Genomic DNA, 22,760 nt, shown 5'->3' with positions numbered 1-22,760 from the left:
GAGAGGTTATTATGTGAGTATAGGAGAGCATAAGTCTAAGTGGACGTCCATGACACGCGGAGTCCCACAAGGTTCAATTCTTGCACCACTCTTGTTTAGCCTGTATATGCTCCAACTAAGTCAAATAACGAGAAAGAACCAAATTGCCTATCACAGCTATGCTGATGATACCCAGATCTACCTAGCCTTATCTCCAAATGACTATAGACCCATTGACTCCCTCTGCCAATGCATTGACGAAATAAACTGTTGGATGTGCCAGAACTTTCTTCAGTTAAACAAGGAGAAAACTGAAGTCATTGCATTTGGAAACAAAGATGAAGTTCTCAAGGTGAATGCATACCTTTACTCTAGGGGTCAAACAACTAAAAATCAAGTCAAAAATCTTGGGGTGATTCTGGAGACAGACCTTAGTTTTACTAGTCATGTCAAAGCGGTAACTAAATCAGCATACTATCATCTCAAAAACATTGCAAGAATTAGATGTTTTGTGTCCAGTCAAGACTTGGAGAAACTTGTTTATGCCTTTATCACCAGCAGGATGGATTATTGTAATGGTCTCCTCACCGGCCTTCCAAAGAAGACCATTAGATGCAGCTCATCTAGAACGCTGCTGCCTTGATTCTGACTTGAACCAGAAAATCTGAGCATATCACACCAGTCCTCAGGTCCTTACACTGGCTTCCAGTTACATTTAGGATTGATTTTAAAGTACTTTTACTCATTTACAAATCACTCAATGGCCTAGGACCTAAATACATTGCAGATATGCTCACTGAATATAAACCTAACAGACCACATCGAGTCAGTTAGAAATACCAAGGGTTCACACAAAACAAGGGGAGTCCGCTTTTAGCTATTATGTTGCCCGCAGTTGGAACCAGCTTCCAGATGAGATCAGATGTGCTAAAACATTAACCACATTTAAATCCAGACTCAAAACTCATCTGTTTAGCTGTGCATTTGTCAAATGAGCACTGTGCTACGTCCGAAATGATTGCACTATGTACAGGTGCTGGTCATATAATTAGAATATCATCAAAAAGTTGATTTATTTCACTAATTCCATTCAAAAAGTGAAACTTGTATATTATATTTATTCATTACACACAGACTGATATATTTCAAATGTTTATTTCTTTTAATTTTGATGATTATAACTGACAACTAAGGAAAATCCCAAATTCAGTATCTCGGAAAATTAGAATATTGTGAAAAGGTTCAATATTGAAGACACCTGGTGCCACACTCTAATCAGCTAATTAACTCAAAACACCTGCAAAGGCCTTTAAATGGTCTCTAAGTCTAGAGCTGATAAAATGTAAAAACTGTAACTTGAATGCAATGTAAGTCGCTTTGGATAAAAGCGTCTGCTAAATGTAAATGTAACAATGTATGTAATGTAACAGTTCTGTAGGCTACACAATCATGGGGAAGACTGCTGACTTGACAGTTGTCCAAAAGACGAGCATTGACACGTTGCACAAGGAGGGCAAGACACAAAAGGTCATTGCAAAAAAGGCTGGCTGTTCACAGAGCTCTGTGTCCAAGCACATTAATAGAGAGGCGAAGGGAAGGAAAATATGTGGTAGAAAAAAGTGTACAAGCAATAGGGATAACCGCACCCTGGAGAGGATTGTGAAACAAAAGCCATTCAAAAACGTGGGGGAGATTCACAAAGAGTGGACTGCAGCTGGAGTCAGTGCTTCAAGAACCACTACGCACAGACGTATGCAAGACACGGGTTTCAGCTGTCGCATTCCTTGTGTGAAGCCACTCTTGAACAACAGACAGCGTCAGAAGCGTCTCGCCTGGGCTAAAGACAAAAAGGACTGGACTGCTGCTGAGTGGTCCAAAGTTATGTTCTCTGATGAAAGTAAATTTAGCATTTCCTTTGGAAATCAGGGTCCCAGAGTCTGGAGGAAGAGAAGAGAGGCACACAATCCACGTTGCTTGAGGTCCAGTGTACAGTTTCCACAGTCAGTGATGGTTTGGGGTGCCATGTCATCTGCTGGTGTTGGTCCACTGTGTTTTCTGAGGTCCAAGGTCAACGCAGCCATATACCAGGAAGTTTTAGAGCACTTCATGCTTCCTGCTGCTGACCAACTTTATGGAGATGCAGATTTCATTTTCCAACAGGACTTGGAACCTGCACACAGTGCCAAAGCAAGCAGTATCTGGTTTAAGGTATCCCTGTTCTTAATTGGCCAGCAAACTCGCCTGACCTTAACCCCATAGAATCTATGGGGTATTGTGAAGAGGAAGATGCGATATGCCAGACCCAACAATGCAGAAGAGCTGAAGGCCACTATCAGAGCAACCTGGGCTCTCATAACACCTGAGCAGTGCCACAGACTGATCGACTCCATGCCACGCCGCATTGCTGCAGTAATTCAGGCAAAAGGAGCCCCAACTACGTATTGAGTGCTGTACATGCTCATACTTTTCATGTTCATACTTTTCAGTTGGCCAAGATTTCTAAAAATCCTTTCTTTGTATTGGTCTTAAGTAATATTCAAATTTTCTGAGATACTGAATTTGGGATTTTCCTTAGTTGTCAGTTATAATCATCAAACTTAAAAGAAATAAACATTTGAAATATATCAGTCTGTGTGTAATGAATGAATATAATATACAAGTTTCACTTTTTGTATGGAATTAGTGAAATCAACTTTTTGATGATATTCTAATTATATGACCAGCACCTGTATAATCATTTTCTATTCTTAACTGTTTTAAATTCTTTTTAAATCAATTTTTATATCTTATTTTTATTTTTAAATTACTTTTTCACTTCCTTTCATGTAAAGCACTTTGAATTGCCACTGTGTATGAAATGTGCTATATAAATAAACTTGCCTTGCCTTGCCTTGCCTTAACACACACTGTCCAAACACCGTGGAGTAACTTTGTACACTTGTATGATATCTGTTGTCATTCTCATATATTCATCTTCCAAGCATATTCCTGCCAGAATGGAGATTGTGAAGTGCTGAATGCTTCTTTAAAACACTGTTCTCATTCTTTGTCTATTTGTTTCTGGCATTTCTTAAATATTGGGAATTGCCCAACCATCCATTTCTGTATTTTGTTTTGAAACTTTTACTGTAACTAAAATCTTTTTTTTTTTTTTTTGGTCAGTCCCTCTGTCACGATACACAGAATTAGGAACAACCAATGTTAAGTTCACTGAAGGCAGATAAAATCAACACGATGCAGGTGAGTAACGACTGTTAGAATGATAGGATGAATATTGACTTGAATGTAACAGTTGAATGTGTCTCCAGGAACAAACACAAACAGAGGAGCAGTCACGACATGGAGACCAGGAGATTCGACTTGGAAAAAGGAGGCAGCATCAGAGAGAGTCCAAGGAGTTATGGACAGTTTCCCAAGGTAAGAGAGTCTGTGTTCTCTTGACAAGGCCAGACAGTGAATGACAGTGTGCATGTGTGCTTTGTAGGGGTGTTGATGAGTGCTGACAAGGGACATGTGTGTGTGATTAGAACTCTGGAAAAGGTGAGGTCTGAGTCAGTGAAGAGCGAGAGCCTTGCGTGACTGGGACACCCTCTTGAATTCATTCTTTTTCTAAATAGCCTCCTATTTGCATTACTCCTGTCTTATTTAAATGTATTTATATATGGATAAGCTTTTATGCCATAAGCTAAAACGTAATAATATCACAGTCACATATTTAATTTATGTATGTCTTCCTCGACTTTAAGACGTTTTATTTGTATTAACTATAGATAAAGCAGATAATGGATCCCCTTGTCTTGTTTCTCTCAATATTTAAAATGCTTCAAAAATATTTCCATTAGCCATCACTCTTACTTTAGGTTGTTTATACATCCCTTTAATCAATGTAGTAAACTTTTGTTGAAAGTCAAAGAACTCGCACATTTCAAAAATAAAGGGCCGTAACAACCTATCAAAGGTCTTTTCAGTGTGAGAAGTCTCAGCATTTGTTGCTTTTTTTTCACTCACCCTTTCACTCAAGTTGTTCCAAATCTGTGTGAGTATCTTTCTTCTAGTGAACACAAAAGAAAAGAAAAAACTTTTTGGAGTAACTTGAGTAAACAAACAGTTGTTGGTCCCCATTCAATTCCATAATATGGAAAAAATGTATCTTGGAAATCAATGGGGAGCAGAAACTGGACAACTTGAGGGTGAGTAAACGATCACAGAATTTTTTTTTTCTTTTGGTGAACTATGCCTTTTTTGGAGGTACTTAAAGGAACAGTTCACCACCCCTTCTATAGAATGCAAAATATTTTGAAATGTGTTTCAACTGGTTATTGTCCATACAACCAATGTTATAGAGGTCCAAAACAACAATGGACCCCATTGCTTTTTATTGAATGGACAAGTAAACCAATGAAATATTTTTCAAAATGTCTACTTTTGTGTCCCACCAAGTCATACAGATTTAGAACAACATGAAAAAACTTCACTTTTTAGTGAACTGTACCTTTAAGAAGGTTAAATTAGAGAAAGGTATTTCATGATGCTCTCCCAATTCACTATATCATACCTTCCAAAGCATCACATGTAGCCTTGGCCTAAATAGAACTATCTAAAATAAGTTCAAAATTGGGTTCAAAGTTTTATATCATCTTACATCAAATCCTATTTGTTTGTTTATTGTTATTTATTTATGTTTTTTGAGTCTCTTGTAGTCACCAAACCTGCATTTAAAAAAAACAAAAAAAAACAAACAGTAAAAACAGAAAATGTTGTGTAATAATTACATTTTCATCTGTTTATTACAACTGTTTTCTGTTTAATGTATTTTAAAATTTAATTTATTTCTGTGATGGCAAAGTTTAATTTTTAGCAGCCATTACTCCAGATTTTAGCCTCAAAAGATCCTTCAGAAATCATTCTAATACGCTGATCTGGTGCTCAGGTAACATTTCTTATTATTAATGCTGTGAAAAACAGCATTTTTTGGTTCTTCTATGGCATCACTGCAAGAACACTTCCGTATGGAACCTTTAAGAGTGTATCCTCCACTGTGGTCATGTATGATACTAATTTCCGTTTGTAAGTGGTGAACTTATAACTCGCAGTGTTACAACTCGCCTCATGTTACAACCATTCCTGGTCTGCCGATGAAATTTCTGCGATCCAAGCTTGGGATGATCAGTGTTTGGGATAATCAGCGACAAACTGTAATTTAAGTGAGAAGTGCTATTTAGTGTAATTACTTTAGCACTCCATTTTATTTATTATTTTTTGTCTCAATATTTGACATTTAGCATTTTCTCTTTCATAGTCATCATAATGACATGTTGTGTTAATTCTCAATGGTCTTAAATAATATAACATTTTGATGATTAAAATATAGGCTTAGAAACATTTCTGCTTGGTGAGCTTAATTTTCTAAAACTTACTTTACCGTTCACGGTCATTACCATCTTAAAAACGTATCATTATATTGCCTTGGTAAATGTGCTTTTTTCTTCTGCTTTCCTTCCTTTTTTTTTTTAAACCAAACAAGCTTACTTATGGAGCCTTGTGATTACTAAACTGGAACAACAGGGCTTCCCTGAGAACTCATGATCAAAGCACGGCCCATTTTCTGCTTTTTTGTGGCTTCCGTTTGGAAGAGGAAGATCTAGACAGACTGAGGGAAGACGAGCTCAAAGCTTCCATCTAGTGGTCATGTCTCTCCTCTGATTTGTGGTTTGACAAGTTTTTCAGCATCTCTTGCATTTACACGACTGTAACACGATCATAATGTAACATTTGTGCATATACCTTTAATAGCTACATCATGAAAAACTGAACAGTAGATAATCCTATAGCACCATATGTGGTATTAAAGGCGTCATTAAATTTTTGGGTAATATTAGGAGAGCCTGTGTCATGACTAATTTCTTGTTTGGTGTAAAAGTGAGATTATAGTTTTGCTCTAATTTCTGGAATTGCACTGCAATATGTATTGTGTGTGTATATGCACTCACTGTTGTTTAATACAAACTTATTGTTTGTAAATATTATGCGTTGTGAAATGTCTGTATGTTTTCCTGAAGGAACCATATTTCTAAATTGCTTTGCAACGTGTAAAAATGGCAAAATGTCCATTGAATAAAAAGTTATTTGTTAATGGCTTGCCTCTTTAGAGACCAGCCTTGACAAAGATTATATTTTTGTCCATCGTGTTAAATTCCACAGAACCTTTATAAGGGTTTATATAGTGATTAGGATTTACAGGAAGACATAATGTCTTATGTTAAAACGCACAGACCAAAGTTTTTTTCAACACAGGTTGTAGTCAAAGTGTTCCAAAGAGGGAGTCTAAACAAGTGAAGTACTCAATTGCGTAACTGATTTTTTTTATTATTATTATTTTGTGCCTGCCACAAGGTGGTGCTGCAGCTCGGTTTGAAATGCATAGAAGCCAACCTCTGCTCACGTAAACAGACAAAATATTAAACAATGTATACTTGAAAAGGTAACGTAAAATATCCCTGTTATTTCAATGTTTGATTCACTTAATACAGGCACATAAATCTAATTTAAGCACACAGACATTTTCAGGTAGGTAGGCTTTAAAATAAAAAGTGAACCCAAGAATTTGAATGCAATTCAAATATTTTATTTACACGCAAAATACTTACATGAATGTCATACGATAAGATTTCAAACCATTTAGAGTGAACATAAATTTGTCCAAATTACAGTCGGTTGATGAAACCCCTACTTTCTTTCATTAAAACACATTAGTAAGCCACTAGAAGCAAAGTCTCACGTTACAACGTCAAATTTAAAGGGACAGCTCAACCATTTACTCACACGTGACTTCAAAAATATGATTTACCTTTGGAATACAAAGAGAGATGTAAAGCAGAATCAGTGTTGTATCTTTTCATTCATATCAATCCCGAACTTTTTTTTTTTTTTCATCTTTTGTGCTCCGTAGAAGAAAGTCATACAGGTTTAAACAACATTAATGATAGAAGTTTTGTTTTTGAGTGAACTATCCCTTAAACAATTAAGACTAAGTCATTACGCTCAACTTGGTTAAACACGAATGTTAGTGAGATTTTCAACATTCGTACTGAAAAACATTTGTTTGTAGAAAACAGCCTCCATGTTGCACCGACCAAAGTAAACGACCGTCAGCCCGCCTATTTATTTTATTCGGATTGTGATAAATATATAGCTTTTTCCCCCAGATACCGCCTTCAATTTGATAACTGCGTCACGATTTCGTTTTTGTGGAAGGTTTTCATGGTTGACATAATGCTAATGTTAGCTAGCTCAGGCTCGTTTCACTTTAATCTGGAGTTACGCAACTCGGCTTCCCTTCTGCCCTGTAAACCCGCCCAAAAAGTACATAAGCACCAGACTCCATGTTTGTTCATCTCACCGCCACTGTACCCGCCATATACGACAAGATCCCTCAAAACCCATGTTCATTTGGGGTTATTTCTAAGCAAGGACCTGATTTAAGTGAGGAGACCCATTAAGATCGACTCTGAGACAACATATAGTCACATTAAACAACAATGAGGTTTTGACTGTAAACGTACTCGGACTAAACCAGCAATTTCCAGAGCCAATAACTCATATTTATCCACTAAAACCGACTGTTAAGCCAATTTTCCCGATACATGTGGTTTCAAAGAAGTCGATTTAGGTTTGATGTACGAGTTACAACCAAGCTCTTGTTCCATTATCTGATTAGCTTTGTAGATATGACCATTATGAACCAACTCTTTTCGGCTACAAAAAACAGAAAGATGATAAGAAGTCGGTGTTTATTATACGTTTGTTATATAATCGGAAAACGATTCGAACATTACAGAACCTCCTATTTTTAATGTAAATATATTCACAGCCATCCAAGCTCAATGCTAACAGGCTAACATAAACGTGATATAACTACCACATGATCGGTTAAAAAGACATCTACTTCTGAAACCATACAAAGACAAGACGAAGAACACCACAAATAGCTTTTTTTTAAAGCCGAAATTGCTAAAAGTCATGAATGTTCCTGTAAATAACAGTCTGATATATCTTGTGTCTATATTAATATGTATCTACGAGACCAATTCAAGTATAAAATGTGACCGAACCTATATGAACAATTTCAAAAACATTTGTTTTAATCCAACCATCGGTCTACACTGTAATCTATAATGTACTTAATCCATAACTATGTAGCCGAATAATGCTGGTTCTTTACCCTAATATAAACCTATATACTCAGTAACACAAATATACACACTAAAATTTTAAAGCTGTAACGTTAAACTAACATTTCAGACAACAAAACTTAAAACGGGTGCTGTTTAATGTTCCCATTCCACAAAGAATGGCGGCTAACAAACTAGCAAAAGCTCACAACAGTCGCTAGGTAACATCAAGTTACGTTACTACAAATTCTTTATCACGCACTACAATTGCGAGAACAATAAACTATATTAGATTATCAAATGTAAATCACTTACGAACTACGGATTTACGATTATTTATAAGAAAACCGGTAACCAGAAAACGTAAGCTAGCGCCTTTTTGTAGAACAACATGGCCTGGATGTACAATTCTACTTTTTTATTTTACAGTCAGTTACAATAACGTTCTAATTCTCAAAATGGTTTAACAAAACATTAAATGTTTAAAACAACAACGTTTCTCGAGTGTTTTTTAATTGAAAATGTACTGTTTGAAACCCCAGGCTTTCAGCGGAGTTTCCAGCTGATCATACCGAAAAAAGCGCGTGCCGTCCAGCCATTGTTTCTACTCGACCTCGTGGATTCTTGCATTTTCCCGTAGAACTCAAATAAATTAAGGAAAATCGTAACAAATACTCCGGAAAATATGAATAAGCGTACAAAATAAAAGTAAGTCAATAATTTGAATTACGCAAAAATAATATTTAAAACCAAAATACTGGTGTTAATCCTCGACGGTAGGTGTAGGCCTCTCACACGAGCTTCTTTTCCAGCACTGTTAGCTGATCCAGAGCGAGACGGACGGAACTGCATAGGTTTTTTTTATTTTTGCTCAGAGGGTGAAAAAATATCAGTCGGCTAAAATCGGCAATGCTCGTAAAGAAGGCGGGCAGTAAGAAAGTTATTTTACCGCCGTCAAGCGTTGGTTTCAATTGGTCAAATGCTCTCTGCTCATGAATATTACGAACACTTTTGACGAATAATGTTTCATATTGACGAATGTTATTGAATATTCATGTTTAAAGTGTCTACGGAGCCTCCCTTGGTTTTTATGGGCCTATGAAATCTCTTCATACGTTTTGTCCCGCCTCCGCCTACATAGGATTCGCAGGAATCAAAAGCGCACAACTTCATTGGTTCTGCGTCAATTTTAATGAATTATTCATATACTGCAGTCTCGCGGCCAATAAGCGCGCAGAGAGATCAATCCATAACCCGCCCTCTGACTGTTCAGCCCCTGCCAAGTAGGCTGTGTAAACCTGTAGCAAAGCGTACAGTCTATATAAAGCCGTGTGAGAGCAGTTTTCTCTCAGATGCGCTTAGAGCGCACTGGAGTGTAGATCGGGGAAAGGGAAGGGGACAGCCGGTAGCTACAATAGCTAGTATATAAACACAAATTTAAAAGCACATTGAGTAGCAAGATACGGTGGTCACTGGGAAACCGCCATCGGACAAGTTCCGGTCACCATTGGGTGCCAGGAGAGTCTTGGTGGCGTTTCAGAGGTGTTCCTTCTTACAAAGCGGCGTGCCGGGGGAGGACGCGTCTCTTTGAATAGACAGGATGCACGGACCGCCTTCCAGCGACAGCGCATGCCCATTGCGCCTCATCAAGAGAGTGCAATTCGGCGTCCTCAGCCCTGATGAACTTGTAGGTTTTGCTCTTGAGAGGGGGTATTCTCTTAATTCTTTGAGTATTATTGTATTACTCAAATCATCATCGTGTTAAAATCATATTAAATACGGATTTTAACATACAGTGTCTTTTGTGAACTTGTGTTTTGCTAACTTAGCCGGCTAGCCACTTCTTCCTCAGTAAGAGCATGTGTTTAGAAAGTTGAAGAAACACTACACAAGAGTCCTGCTTTAACAATTAGCAACAAGACACGGAAAGCCTTGTTTGAAGTTATAAAATTTTAACTTGTTGTAATATTTATTGTTTGTTTACTTTATTTTACCATTTTGGAGTCACATGGCAGACCCAGAGTTACTCCCAAGTTTCCACATTGTTCCCTATGTCTCCCTTATTGGCAATAAAATGTGAATTTTTATATGCATGCTTTCATTTATTTAGTTCCTGAAGTACACTTATCTTTTAAAATAAATGACGAGCGAATGGCATGTTTCTGAGTTGAGCTGTAATGCATTTTCTTTAGACAGCGATGCAAAGTAACTGGGTTTTATTCAGTATAGTCGTCATTTTTAAGGACTTTTATACCTTTTATCAGTTTTTTTTTTTTTTTAATGAATGCAGAGGTGAGCAATCTCTGACACTTCATTTGGTGGTTATTGTGTGTGTTATGGGTGCAACATGTAATCTGACGTAACACATTATAAATGCAACCATTAACACAGCCTTGTTACATTTCAAATTAAAATGTTTAAAAATGTTAAATGCGTAATTTGACATGACATCTGAACTATTGCTTATTGCAAACTTACTGTTGCTCTTGCGGCCTATGTATTTGAATTTTATTTTTTTATTTGAGGGTATATTTAGTGTACAATTGTTATCCCGTTGTTGTGAAAATGTACAACAATTTAATGCTGTTTGTTATCATTTTCAGAAACGGATGTCCGTTACTGAAGGGGGCATCAAGTACCCCGAGACCACAGAAGGAGGACGCCCTAAACTGGGGGGACTTATGGACCCCCGGCAAGGGGTAATTGAAAGGTCAGGCAGATGCCAGACGTGTGCAGGTATGTTCATAAACTGATTTTTATCCGTCTTGGTATTAAACTAAACACTTAAAGCTGAACCTCTGCTTATTTGCTTGTCATTTAGGTAACATGACTGAGTGCCCTGGTCATTTCGGTCACATTGAGCTGGCTAAGCCAGTCTTTCATGTTGGCTTCATCACAAAGATCATGAAGGTCCTCCGATGTGTCTGCTTCTTCTGTTCAAAACTTCTTGTGGACGCGGTATGCCGTATTTTCAGTTTGCCTTTTGCTGTGATTTATTTCATTGTTCAAATATTTATTTCTCTCTGGTTCTTCTGATCTAGTTCTTTTGGTCAAATTGTTTTGTAGTGTATTTTAACTCCTCCTAATTTTGTTTTACCCAGAATAATCCAAAAATCAAAGACATCTTGGTCAAGTCGAAGGGGCAGCCGCGTAAGCGTCTGACCCACGTCTATGACCTCTGTAAAGGCAAAAACATTTGTGAGGGTGGAGAGGAGATGGACAACAAGTTTGGAGTGGAGCAGCAGGAGACTGAAGAAGACCTCACCAAAGAGAAGGTACAGACCTAAATTTCTATGAGCGCACAGGCCAATTTTTAAATTTCTAGCTTGCTCTGGAAGTTTTAAAACTGATTTTTAACTTTCATATCTCAAGGGTCATGGAGGATGTGGCAGGTACCAGCCACGTATCCGTCGCTCTGGCCTGGAGCTGTATGCTGAGTGGAAGCACGTGAACGAAGACTCACAGGAGAAGAAGATTCTCCTTAGCCCTGAACGTGTGCATGAGATCTTCAAACGCATTTCAGATGAAGAGGACATGATCTTGGGAATGGACCCCAAATACGCCCGTCCTGAGTGGATGATTGTCACTGTGTTGCCTGTGCCTCCTCTTGCTGTGAGACCGGCTGTGGTCATGCAGGGCTCTGCTAGAAACCAGGTTAGCATTTCTTATTAAACGGTAGGAAAGAAGTTTGACGTTTTATATAGTTCTGATAGCTGTTCGAGTTGTTTCTTATTGTACACTCTTTTTTTTTTTTTTTTCTTTTTCCTCCCTAGGATGATTTAACACACAAGTTGGCTGACATTGTGAAAATCAATAACCAGCTGAAGCGAAATGAACAGAGTGGAGCTGCAGCGCATGTTATAGCAGAGGATGTCAAGCTGCTTCAGTTCCACGTGGCCACTATGGTAGACAATGAACTGCCAGGTCTACCTAGGGTAAGATTTACACTATATCTAAGGAGATCTGAGTCCAGGCTATTATGAGAAGCAACAATAATATTCTTATTAACAGTGATATTATTAATAATTCAGTATTTAATCAAAAATCACTACGAAGTTATTTATCAATAATTAGTTCTTCTTTTTATATAATTTACAAGAAATATTGTCAAAAAATAAAATGCTTTTGTAAAAAATAAATGCATTTATAATATAATGCAATTGTGGGGGGTCAGGGTACACTACTACTAAATAAAACTGCTGCATGACAGTTGCAGCCAGTTAAAACATTTGATATTTGATCTGCAGTTATGTAGAGTGGGACAATCAGGAAAATATTAATGAAGATTTTGCTTTATGCTCTTGATTCAGGCAATGCAAAAGTCTGGTCGTCCACTGAAATCTATCAAGCAGAGGCTAAAGGGTAAGGAAGGACGTGTCAGAGGTAATTTGATGGGGAAGCGTGTAGACTTCTCCGCCCGAACTGTCATCACACCTGACCCCAACCTGCAGATCGACCAGGTGGGCGTTCCCCGTTCCATCGCCGCAAACATGACATTCCCTGAGATTGTCACACCCTTTAACATTGACAGGTAATATTAGTTGTTTTTATCTCTTTCTGAATGCATCTTGCTTGCTAAATATGTTAGTGTTCTCTGAGAGGTCTCTGTAACCCAGCACTCTCAAATTCTTTTTCTTTATCCCCTTTAACTTTACAGACTCCAAGAGCTTGTGAGGAGAGGTAACAGTCAGTACCCTGGAGCCAAATATATCATCCGAGACAACGGGGACAGAATTGACCTGCGATTCCACCCTAAACCAAGTGACCTTCACCTTCAGATTGGATACAAAGTCAGTCTTTATTTCGTGTTTAATGTAAGAATGTAATGTAATTTTCAGTTATAGTGAGCAAAGTATTTAAAACCTGTTTCTTTTCTTTCTAGGTTGAAAGACACATGTGTGATGGGGACATTATAGTGTTCAACAGACAGCCTACGCTGCACAAAATGTCTATGATGGGCCACAGAGTGCGAATCTTGCCTTGGTCAACGTTTCGACTCAACCTCAGGTGCGCTGGGCTTCTAAGACTTTTTGTAGATTGATATGTGGATAAGCAATATATTGAGTTTGTGTGCTGTATCAGTTATAATTGCTGAAACTGTTACAAATTTGTATAGAAAATGAATGGTCAGATTTAGCACCATTGCTCTAATATAAAGGTTTTTGACTTCATTTTTAAAGAGAAAATCTCTTTTATTTCTAGTGTGACAACCCCATACAATGCTGACTTTGACGGCGATGAGATGAACCTGCACTTGCCACAGTCCCTGGAGACCCGTGCTGAGATCCAAGAGCTGGCCATGGTGCCTCGTATGATTGTCACACCACAGTCCAACAGACCTGTCATGGGTATTGTGCAGGACACACTGACAGCTGTGCGCAAGTTCACCAAGAGAGACGTCTTCTTGGAGAGGGTGAGTTTACAAAGCTGTGGTACCAAATTATGAATGTAATGAGCTGTTAGATTGTACAGATACATAAAATTCATAAATCATTTTGTGTGCTTCATTTTAGGGTGAGGTGATGAACCTCCTCATGTTTCTCTCCACATGGGACGGCAAAGTGCCCCAACCCGCTATCTTGAAGCCTCGACCTCTCTGGACTGGCAAACAGATCTTCAGCCTGATCATCCCTGGGCACATTAATGCCATCCGCACACACAGCACTCACCCTGATGAAGAGGACAGCGGACCTTACAAACACATCTCCCCTGGAGACACTAAGGTGCAGTAGTGCAGCCCAAATGTGGATGTAGTTTTTGTGCAAAAGAAAGTACTTATGCAATTTTGTTCTCATTTTGCAGGTGATTGTGGAGAACGGTGAGCTGATCATGGGGATCCTGTGTAAGAAGTCATTGGGAACCTCAGCTGGCTCTCTTGTCCATATCTCATACCTTGAGATGGGCCATGACATCACACGACTCTTCTATTCTAACATCCAGACCGTCGTCAACAACTGGCTGCTCATCGAGGGTAAAAAAAGACAGACTTGAATTGACTTGATATTTGCACACAAAAACAGTTTAAATCCTTATTCATTTGTTTACAACTATCTTGTCTGCTTCAGGTCACTCTATTGGTATTGGAGACTCCATTGCCGATAAGGCGACATATCAGGACATTCAGAACACGATTAAGAAAGCCAAACAGGATGTGATAGAAGTGAGTTGACATTATTAGGTATTTATAAATATAACGGGCTGTTGCTTTCGTACATGAATGCAGTTGAGCTTCATGATTTCTTTCTCGCAGGTCATTGAGAAAGCCCACAACAATGAGTTGGAGCCCACCCCAGGTAACACTCTGAGACAGACCTTTGAGAACCAGGTCAACCGCATTCTGAACGATGCTCGAGACAAGACTGGATCCTCTGCCCAGAAGTCATTGTCTGAGTACAACAATTTCAAATCCATGGTGGTGGCTGGTTCAAAAGGCTCTAAAATTAACATTTCTCAGGTGAGAGAAGATAGATGATGTTTAAATCTTAAAATAGTTCAAAAGCATGTTGCTGCCTCTTTCAGGCTAAAGGCGTAACTGGAATTTTTTCACAATCTCTGTATTTGTTCTTCCTCTTCACCCATTTAGGTTATTGCTGTGGTGGGGCAGCAGAACGTTGAGGGTAAGCGAATCCCCTTCGGTTTCAAGCATCGCACTCTCCCTCACTTCATTAAAGATGACTATGGTCCAGAGAGTAGAGGCTTTGTAGAAAACTCCTATCTGGCCGGTCTCACACCAACTGAGTTTTTCTTTCACGCCATGGGAGGCAGAGAGGGTCTGATCGACACAGCTGTCAAAACTGCTGAGACAGGTAATGTACTGAGCAACCGTAATTCTTATTTCTAGTCTCTAAGTGAGATGTTATGCGCAATTGTCATCAGATTGGTCTTTGTTTAAGGCTGAAATTGTCTTCATGAATTTTGATGAAACTCCTATTCCTTTAGGTTATATTCAGCGTCGTCTGATCAAGTCTATGGAGTCTGTTATGGTAAAGTATGATGCTACAGTCAGAAACTCCATTAACCAAGTCGTCCAGCTGAGGTATGGAGAGGATGGTCTGGCGGGAGAGGCTGTGGAGTTCCAAAACATGGCTACCCTTAAGCCATCCCACAAAGCCTTTGAGAAGAAGTGAGTTCTGTTGTGTTTGTTCAAGTATTTACAGTAAAGTAATATATTGCCAATAATTTAAACTAAGTAATATAATCAACATAACCGCATTATCTCAAATCAACAAGGACATGGATAGTAAGCTATTTAGGAGTCTGTTTTTAAGTCATCCGAGTTCATTGTTGATTATCAGCTCAGAGCTCAACTGACTAACGTCATTGATTTAACTTTCTGCCTCTTTCTTTAATTGCACAGGTTCAAGTTTGATTACACCAATGATCGAGCTCTCCGCCGCACTCTACAGGAAGATGTGGTGAAAGATGTGATGACCAATGCCCATGTCCAGAGTGCTCTTGAGAGAGAGTTTGAGAAGATGAAGGAAGACCGAGAGATCTTGAGGGCCATTTTCCCCACAGGCGACAGCAAGGTCTGACCCTTAAGAGTACCCTTTAAGCGCCATCAATATCCATATGCCCTTTGGTTAGGATTGTCCTTATCATTTTTACAACTGTATCAAGCATGAATATTACTGTATCTGTACATTTCTGTAGAATGTCATAAACACAAACCGTGTTTTCCATAGGTGGTACTACCGTGCAATTTGGCCAGAATGATCTGGAATGCTCAGAAGATTTTCCGCATCAATCCTCGAACACCAACTGACCTCAACCCAGTGAGAGTAGTGGAAGGTGGGTTTTGTACTTTGGGCCTGTAAAGGGATTTTATTTAGGTATCTTATAACTGGTTTTATTAACTTTTATTTTGACGTGAACGCTATATACACTGCTTCAGCCGACTTAAGGCTGTCCGCATTTGAGCGAGTCTCCCAGCTAAATAAAGACTCCTCTGCTTGTGGTAGCTATATAAAGCCTGCTGACGACTGATCCCTATAGCTTACCACTGTCTTGTGGCAGACCTGTGCAAGCTGATTATAAAGGCCACTTTTACATCTTTGTGTACGTGTTGACTGAAGACATGATGCCAAACTCATGCGCTTGACAAATCTGCACCTTTTAAGAGGTGTCAATTTTATGTAGCCCTAACTAATATGGCTTTTTTTCCCCTTGTCATTATAGTGGTGGCACCACCTGTTTGTTGTGTTATTATTGGAGTGAGCTTCAAGTGTTGCATTGTATTGACAGCACATGGATATCTGCTCTTTTTTTTTTTTTTTTTGCGCAGGAGTTCATGAGCTGAGTAAGAAGCTGGTGATCGTAAATGGTGAAGACCAGTTAAGCAGGCAAGCCCAGGAGAACGCCACTCTGCTGTTCAACATCCACCTGCGCTCCACCCTGTGCTCCAAGCGAATGACTGAGGAGTTCCGGCTTAGCACAGAGGCTTTTGATTGGCTGCTGGGAGAGATCGAGACCAAATTTAACCAGTCCATTGTAAGTAATGCTTGCTTAGTGTTGACTGCACCTAAAAAATTAGAAAATAGGGAGTCGTATAGTTTTATCCAATTGTCTGAAGCTGGACACTTTCTTTGTTTTCCTCAGGCTCACCCTGGTGAGATGGTAGGTGCTCTGGCTGCCCAGTCTCTGGGAGAGCCTGCTACTCAGATGACCCTGAACACATTCCACTACGCCGGTGTGTCCGCCAAAAACGTCACTCTTGGTGTGCCTCGACTCAAAGAGCTTATCAACATCTCCAAGCGACCCAAGACCCCCTCCTTGACCGTCTTTCTCCTGGGCCAAGCGGCCCGTGACGCAGAGAGGGCCAAAGATATCCTGTGTCGTTTGGAGCACACAACCCTGCGCAAGGTCACTGCCAACACAGCCATTTATTATGACCCCAACCCACAGAACACTGTGGTGACTGAGGATCAGGAGTGGGTCAACGTGTACTATGAGATGCCTGACTTCGACGTGACCCGCATTTCACCCTGGCTGCTGCGTATCGAGCTTGACCGCAAACACATGACTGACCGTAAACTGACTATGGAGCAGATTGCAGAGAAGATCAATGCAGGTAGGCTTGAGATTATTATTGAAAAAATGTACGTTGATACAACACTTTAAATGGCAAACGGAATGGATGCTCAGGTGTTATATAGTTTTCTAACTCTAATCTTTGTCTCCTAGGATTTGGTGATGATCTTAACTGTATCTTCAATGATGACAATGCTGAGAAACTGGTTTTGCGAATCCGCATCATGAATAGTGACGAGAACAAGTTTCAAGAGGTAATTCATTGTAATTTGAGTTTTTGCTGGTGAGAAGGTAACTGGCCTCATTTCTCTCAATGTTGAATCATAAATGTTGAATCTTGTGTCCAGGATGAGGAGGTAGTGGATAAGATGGATGATGATGTCTTCCTTCGCTGCATTGAATCCAACATGCTGACCGACATGACACTGCAAGGCATTGAGCAGATCAGCAAGGTATTTTTCCTCCATCTTTTGACGGTATTTAACTTCACTTCAGTAAACCTGACAGCCCATGTGGCAGTGTAGGTTTGTCCAAAAAGCCAAAAAAATGTCTTCCTCCTGAAATATAAAATGACTAACAGGACACCTTAAAGTTTTGTGGACACAGATGGCCATGAGATTGGAGTTTAATTTCTTCTGCCCTTGTAGGTGTACATGCATCTACCACAGACTGACAACAAGAAGAAAATCATCATCACAGAAGAAGGAGAGTTTAAAGCTTTGCAAGAGTGGATCCTGGAAACCGATGGAGTCAGTCTCATGAGGGTCCTCAGTGAGAAGGATGTGGACCCTGTCAGAACCACCTCCAACGACATTGTGGAGATTTTCACTGTAAGAATTTTAAAAGCTTATCTTAAGATCAGAACCTATTAGGTTCTCAGATCAAATTCAGAAATGTCTGCTCTTCAACTGCAGGTTCTTGGTATTGAGGCTGTGCGCAAGGCTCTGGAAAGAGAGTTGTACCATGTCATCTCTTTCGACGGTTCTTATGTTAACTACCGCCATCTTGCCTTGCTTTGTGACACGATGACCTGCAGAGGTCACTTGATGGCCATCACTCGTCACGGTATCAACAGGCAGGACACTGGACCGCTAATGAAGTGCTCTTTTGAAGAGACGGTGAGGCTCTGTTTAATGTTTTAAAATGGTATTGTGGTTGATCTTGTAAAGAAATCTTAAATGTTATCCCTTGCTCTTCTGTAGGTGGATGTGTTGATGGAAGCCTCATCTCATGGTGAATGTGACCCAATGAAAGGAGTGTCTGAGAATATCATGCTGGGGCAGCTGGCTCCTGCAGGCACTGGTTGCTTTGACTTGCTGTTGGATGCTGAGAAGTGCAAGTATGGTATGGAGATTCCCACCAACATCCCTGGTATCAGTGTTGCAGGACGTAAGTCGAATTATTATAATTTTTTTTTGAATGCTTAAACCTTATACTGTCACCAAATTTAAACCTGTGGTTAATCATTGCTTTTTCCACCACAGCCACGGGTATGTTCTTTGGCTCTGCTCCCAGCCCCATGAGTGGCATGTCTCCTGCCATGACTCCCTGGAACACAGGAGCCACTCCTGCATATGGTGCTTGGTCTCCCAGTGTTGGTGAGTGAAGAAATGCTACATGGTTTTGTTTTACTGCCACCATTATTTACAGTGCATTCTTGTGTATGTTTACATATTCCATTCCATTTCATGCCCTGTTCTTTTTTTCTTTTTTTTCCCCATACAGGAAGCGGAATGACACCAGGTGCTGCAGGCTTCTCTCCCAGCGCTGCGTCTGATGCCAGCGGCTTCTCTCCTGGTTATTCTCCTGCCTGGTCTCCAACTCCTGGATCTCCTGGATCCCCTGGACCAGCTAGCCCTTATATCCCCTCACCAGGTCTCTTTACTGTCTATTTTGGTCTTGTTCTTTAAGAATAACTGTCTTAGTTTATTTGGTTGTAATTAGTAGGTTTCAAACCAAACAGCCACAAATTTTGCTTCTCCTCTGTTTTTCTCTTCAGGAGCCTTGTCTCCAAATTACTCTCCAACATCTCCTGCCTACGAGCCTCGTTCTCCTGGTGGATACACCCCACAGAGCCCTGGTTACTCTCCGACCTCTCCATCATACTCTCCAACTTCGCCATCTTATTCTCCCACCAGTCCAAACTACAGCCCCACATCTCCGTCCTACTCACCCACATCACCCTCCTACTCTCCAACTTCGCCGTCTTATTCTCCAACATCTCCAAGCTACTCTCCGACTTCACCTTCTTACTCCCCGACTTCACCGTCTTACTCCCCGACTTCACCATCATACTCGCCAACATCCCCCAGCTATAGCCCAACGTCCCCCAGCTACAGCCCAACCTCACCGAGTTACAGCCCCACGTCTCCGTCTTATTCCCCAACTTCTCCATCTTATTCCCCAACCTCCCCGTCTTACTCTCCCACCTCTCCAAGCTACTCTCCAACCTCCCCGTCCTATTCCCCAACATCTCCGAGCTACAGCCCCACTTCTCCAGTACTCTCCAACTTCGCCCAAATACAGTCCCACTTCTCCAAGTACTCTCCAACTTCGCCATCTTATTCTCCCACCAGTCCAAACTACAGCCCCACATCTCCGTCCTACTCACCCACATCCCCTACCTACTCTCCAACCGCCATCTTATTCTCCCACCAGTCCAAACTACAGCCCCACATCTCCGTCCTACTCACCCACATCACCCTCCTACTCTCCATCCAGTCCACGTTACACCCCGCAGTCTCCCACCTACACCCCAAGCTCGCCTTCTTACAGCCCAAGTTCCCCATCCTACTCCCCCACCTCTCCAAAATACACCCCCACCTCCCCCTCCTACAGTCCCAGCTCTCCCGAATATACCCCAACATCCCCCAAATATTCCCCCACTTCTCCGAAGTACTCTCCAACTTCGCCCAAATACAGTCCCACTTCTCCAACCTACTCCCCAACTACACCCAAGTACAGCCCCACTTCCCCTACTTATTCTCCAACCTCTCCTACCTACACCCCAACCAGCCCCAAATATTCCCCCACCTCTCCAACTTACTCTCCAACATCTCCAAAATACTCACCCACATCCCCTACCTACTCTCCAACTAGTCCCAAGGGCTCCACCTACAGCCCCACTTCTCCCGGCTACAGCCCCACCTCTCCAACCTACAGCCCAGCCATCAGCCCTGACGACAGCGACGAAGAAAATAATTAAAGATGGTTGGTGCAGGGGTTTGTCCTACTTCCCTTACGGGCACTCTGACCCTGGGATAAAGACTGAAGGAAAGCCACTCAGCTGGGGTTGTTGTGATGTACAGGGAAGGCTAAGGAACCTGGGATCCCACATGTGACATCCTCCTTTTTGATTTTTCTCTTTTGGACTTAATGAATTGTTCTTAAATAGCCTCACTAAACAGGCTTCAGTGATTGCATCTGTTAGGTTAGAGGTTTGAACTACAAGCCAAACAGGGCTGCCTTTTGTATAGACCGCTTTGGTCGCTCTAAGTTTAGAGGGAGAACCATTTCTCAAAGTTGGTGGAAAGATGCAGGAGATTGACTGACTGCTTTTGGAGGAGAAAGATCATGCATTGTCCTTCTCTTTCCATCCAGTCACTTCTGCCTCCCTTTTTTCTCAAATTCAGTGTTGGATGTAAAGGAAATCTAAGAAGTATTGCCAAAAGCCTTCAAACAGAAAACAGTGGATTGTATCTGAAAAGTTTCAAATGAAACCTTGAAAAATATCTATAACGTAAATAGAAAGGGGGAGAAACTGACCTTTCTCACATTTTACAGCTTTTAGTTTCTTCCCCGGTGTAAATAAGCGCTTGTTCCCAGTTTTGATTCTTTATTCCAGATCTGAACTGAGAACTGTTTAAATATTAATGTTGATTTTCTGTCTAATTTGAGTTCACTTATGAAAAATGTTATTTCTAAAGAAGCAGGAGGTTCAAAGTGGCTGTTTATTAGAAACGTGTTGAAGCTGACACGCATTGTGCAGATTAAAAATGTCTTGTAATACTGTAGTCTGTGTATGCCGGCCCATGACATGGGTAAAAGTGTTGTGTAGTGATTGCCCTCTTTAAGAATCAGAGAGGGGGAACAGATGCTTTATTTGAGGCATCAATTTTCTAGTCAATTTTCCCCAAAAGATGCAAGCCTTATCCTTCACCAGCATCTGCCCAGTAATTTACAATTTCAAAAAACTGCAAAAAAAATAAAAAGTAACCAGCGGTCTTGTATCTCTGAGTGCACAGAGGAGTGTGAAATTGTGACCTTTTTGGTTTTATTTTTCTTTTATCCTGAGAGTGAGGTTGGAGCCCAGCTTTACATAAGATGCACCATGTTAACTTTTTTTTTTTTTTTTTTAAACCACCTAGGTTCAAATCTAATGAGTCCTTCCTTGTCCTCAGCACTCAACCCTTTAATAAAAGAAGTGTATAATTGTTTTTTCTGATACATGCATCATTACAATTGATAATCTATTGTGTGATTTACTGAGGAAAAGCATTTATTTTACACTATTTTTCTTGCGCTGGCTTCATTGTCGTTGGGTCAGCTTTGCTTTTTGGATTAAGTGCTTGGGGAGGGGAGAAAGGTGCAGTTTGGTTTGTTTCCTTTCGAATATGCAATGTTTCATAATTTCATCAGTTGATTCTGAATCATCTTGTCAACAGTAGAGGGCGACAGAGGCATTTAGATCTTTTTGAGTTACGTTTTTAAAACCTGAACACAAGTGGCGACTGGTTCCCTCAACTTGCTCTTCCATCTGGACAGTGGTAGTTGCAGGAGGATTTGTTGACTTATAAAAGACTTTGATGCTCTTGCATATTTCAGCTTTAGGTTTAAGGCCTTAGATCGCATTAGGGAGAGCAGTTCTGACAGTCTCTTTAATGTCCTTGTTTGCCTTCAGTTTCATGGATGTTTCAAACAAGTCCAGTTAATACTCTATACCCAGGCTCCCAGTAAGGGTGTGTGTGAGTGTGAAAGTGTGTGTGTGCATGAAAGCATAAATGAAAAAGACAGGGTTTTCTTGAGTTTGAGTAATAACTGGGTCGGGTTTATGGGGAAAGGAGAATTTAAATTAAGAGAAATTGCCACTGTATAGAAATCAATCTGATACTTCATTCTCTGTATCTGTTTTGTTTGTTTTTTGACTTGAAAAATAAAAAGTTTGACTAAACTGTTGTTCATTTGTTGTTTTTAAACATTGCTGTTGGGTGTGTGTTATGATAAACCTTAAAACAACAGTTCACCTGAAAAAGTAATTTTGTGTTCCACTGAAGAAACCGTTTTTGTGTATATAATGGTTTATAATCAATGGTTTGAAGTGACAAAGTTTGTAAATTACATTAATTAAAGGGATAGTTCACCCAAAAATGAAAATTGTCGTTAATTACGCAACATGTTGTTACAAACCTGTAAGACTTTAAGAACAGATTAAGATTTTTATTTTTTTTTTTTATGAAATCCAAGAGCTTTCTGACCCTCATAGACAGCAATGTGACAAATGTTACCAGACCAAGAAACATGGTAAGAACATTAAAATCCATTTGACATCAGTGGTTCAACTATAATTTTACGAAGCTACGA

General features: G+C 40.1%; 1 protein-coding gene and 1 long non-coding RNA gene across 2 annotated transcripts in view; both read left to right on the top strand.

Moving 5' to 3' along the window:
- LOC131551382 (uncharacterized) overlaps positions 1-5,975 on the top strand; it is a 28,445-nt gene extending 22,470 nt beyond the window's left edge. Inside the window, exons 4-6 of the long non-coding RNA XR_009273742.1 lie at positions 3,142-3,219; positions 3,288-3,396; positions 5,504-5,975. This is a non-coding gene — a long non-coding RNA (uncharacterized LOC131551382). The remainder of the gene's footprint in view (positions 1-3,141; positions 3,220-3,287; positions 3,397-5,503) is intronic.
- Positions 5,976-9,497: 3,522 nt separating this feature from the next.
- Positions 9,498-22,355, top strand: polr2a (RNA polymerase II subunit A). The gene is given in 29 exon segments (XM_058794309.1): positions 9,498-9,837; positions 10,754-10,886; positions 10,972-11,108; positions 11,252-11,425; positions 11,523-11,804; positions 11,924-12,085; positions 12,461-12,681; positions 12,808-12,940; positions 13,033-13,157; positions 13,353-13,563; positions 13,664-13,873; positions 13,953-14,121; positions 14,216-14,310; positions 14,401-14,604; positions 14,734-14,956; positions 15,090-15,273; positions 15,508-15,679; positions 15,836-15,941; positions 16,435-16,640; positions 16,749-17,220; positions 17,334-17,434; positions 17,528-17,632; positions 17,828-18,010; positions 18,095-18,298; positions 18,383-18,569; positions 18,665-18,778; positions 18,906-19,055; positions 19,180-19,817; positions 19,819-22,355. Coding segments are annotated over 29 exon segments (5,955 nt in total). The 5' UTR covers positions 9,498-9,750; the 3' UTR covers positions 20,386-22,355.
- The last annotated feature ends 405 nt before the right edge of the window (positions 22,356-22,760 follow it).

The sequence above is a fragment of the Onychostoma macrolepis genome, chromosome 12 (assembly GCF_012432095.1).
Source record: "Onychostoma macrolepis isolate SWU-2019 chromosome 12, ASM1243209v1, whole genome shotgun sequence".
Taxonomy (NCBI): Eukaryota; Metazoa; Chordata; class Actinopteri; order Cypriniformes; family Cyprinidae; genus Onychostoma; species Onychostoma macrolepis.
The sequence above is the reverse complement of the archived record's forward strand: the minus strand, read 5'-3'. Positions and strand labels throughout refer to the sequence as shown.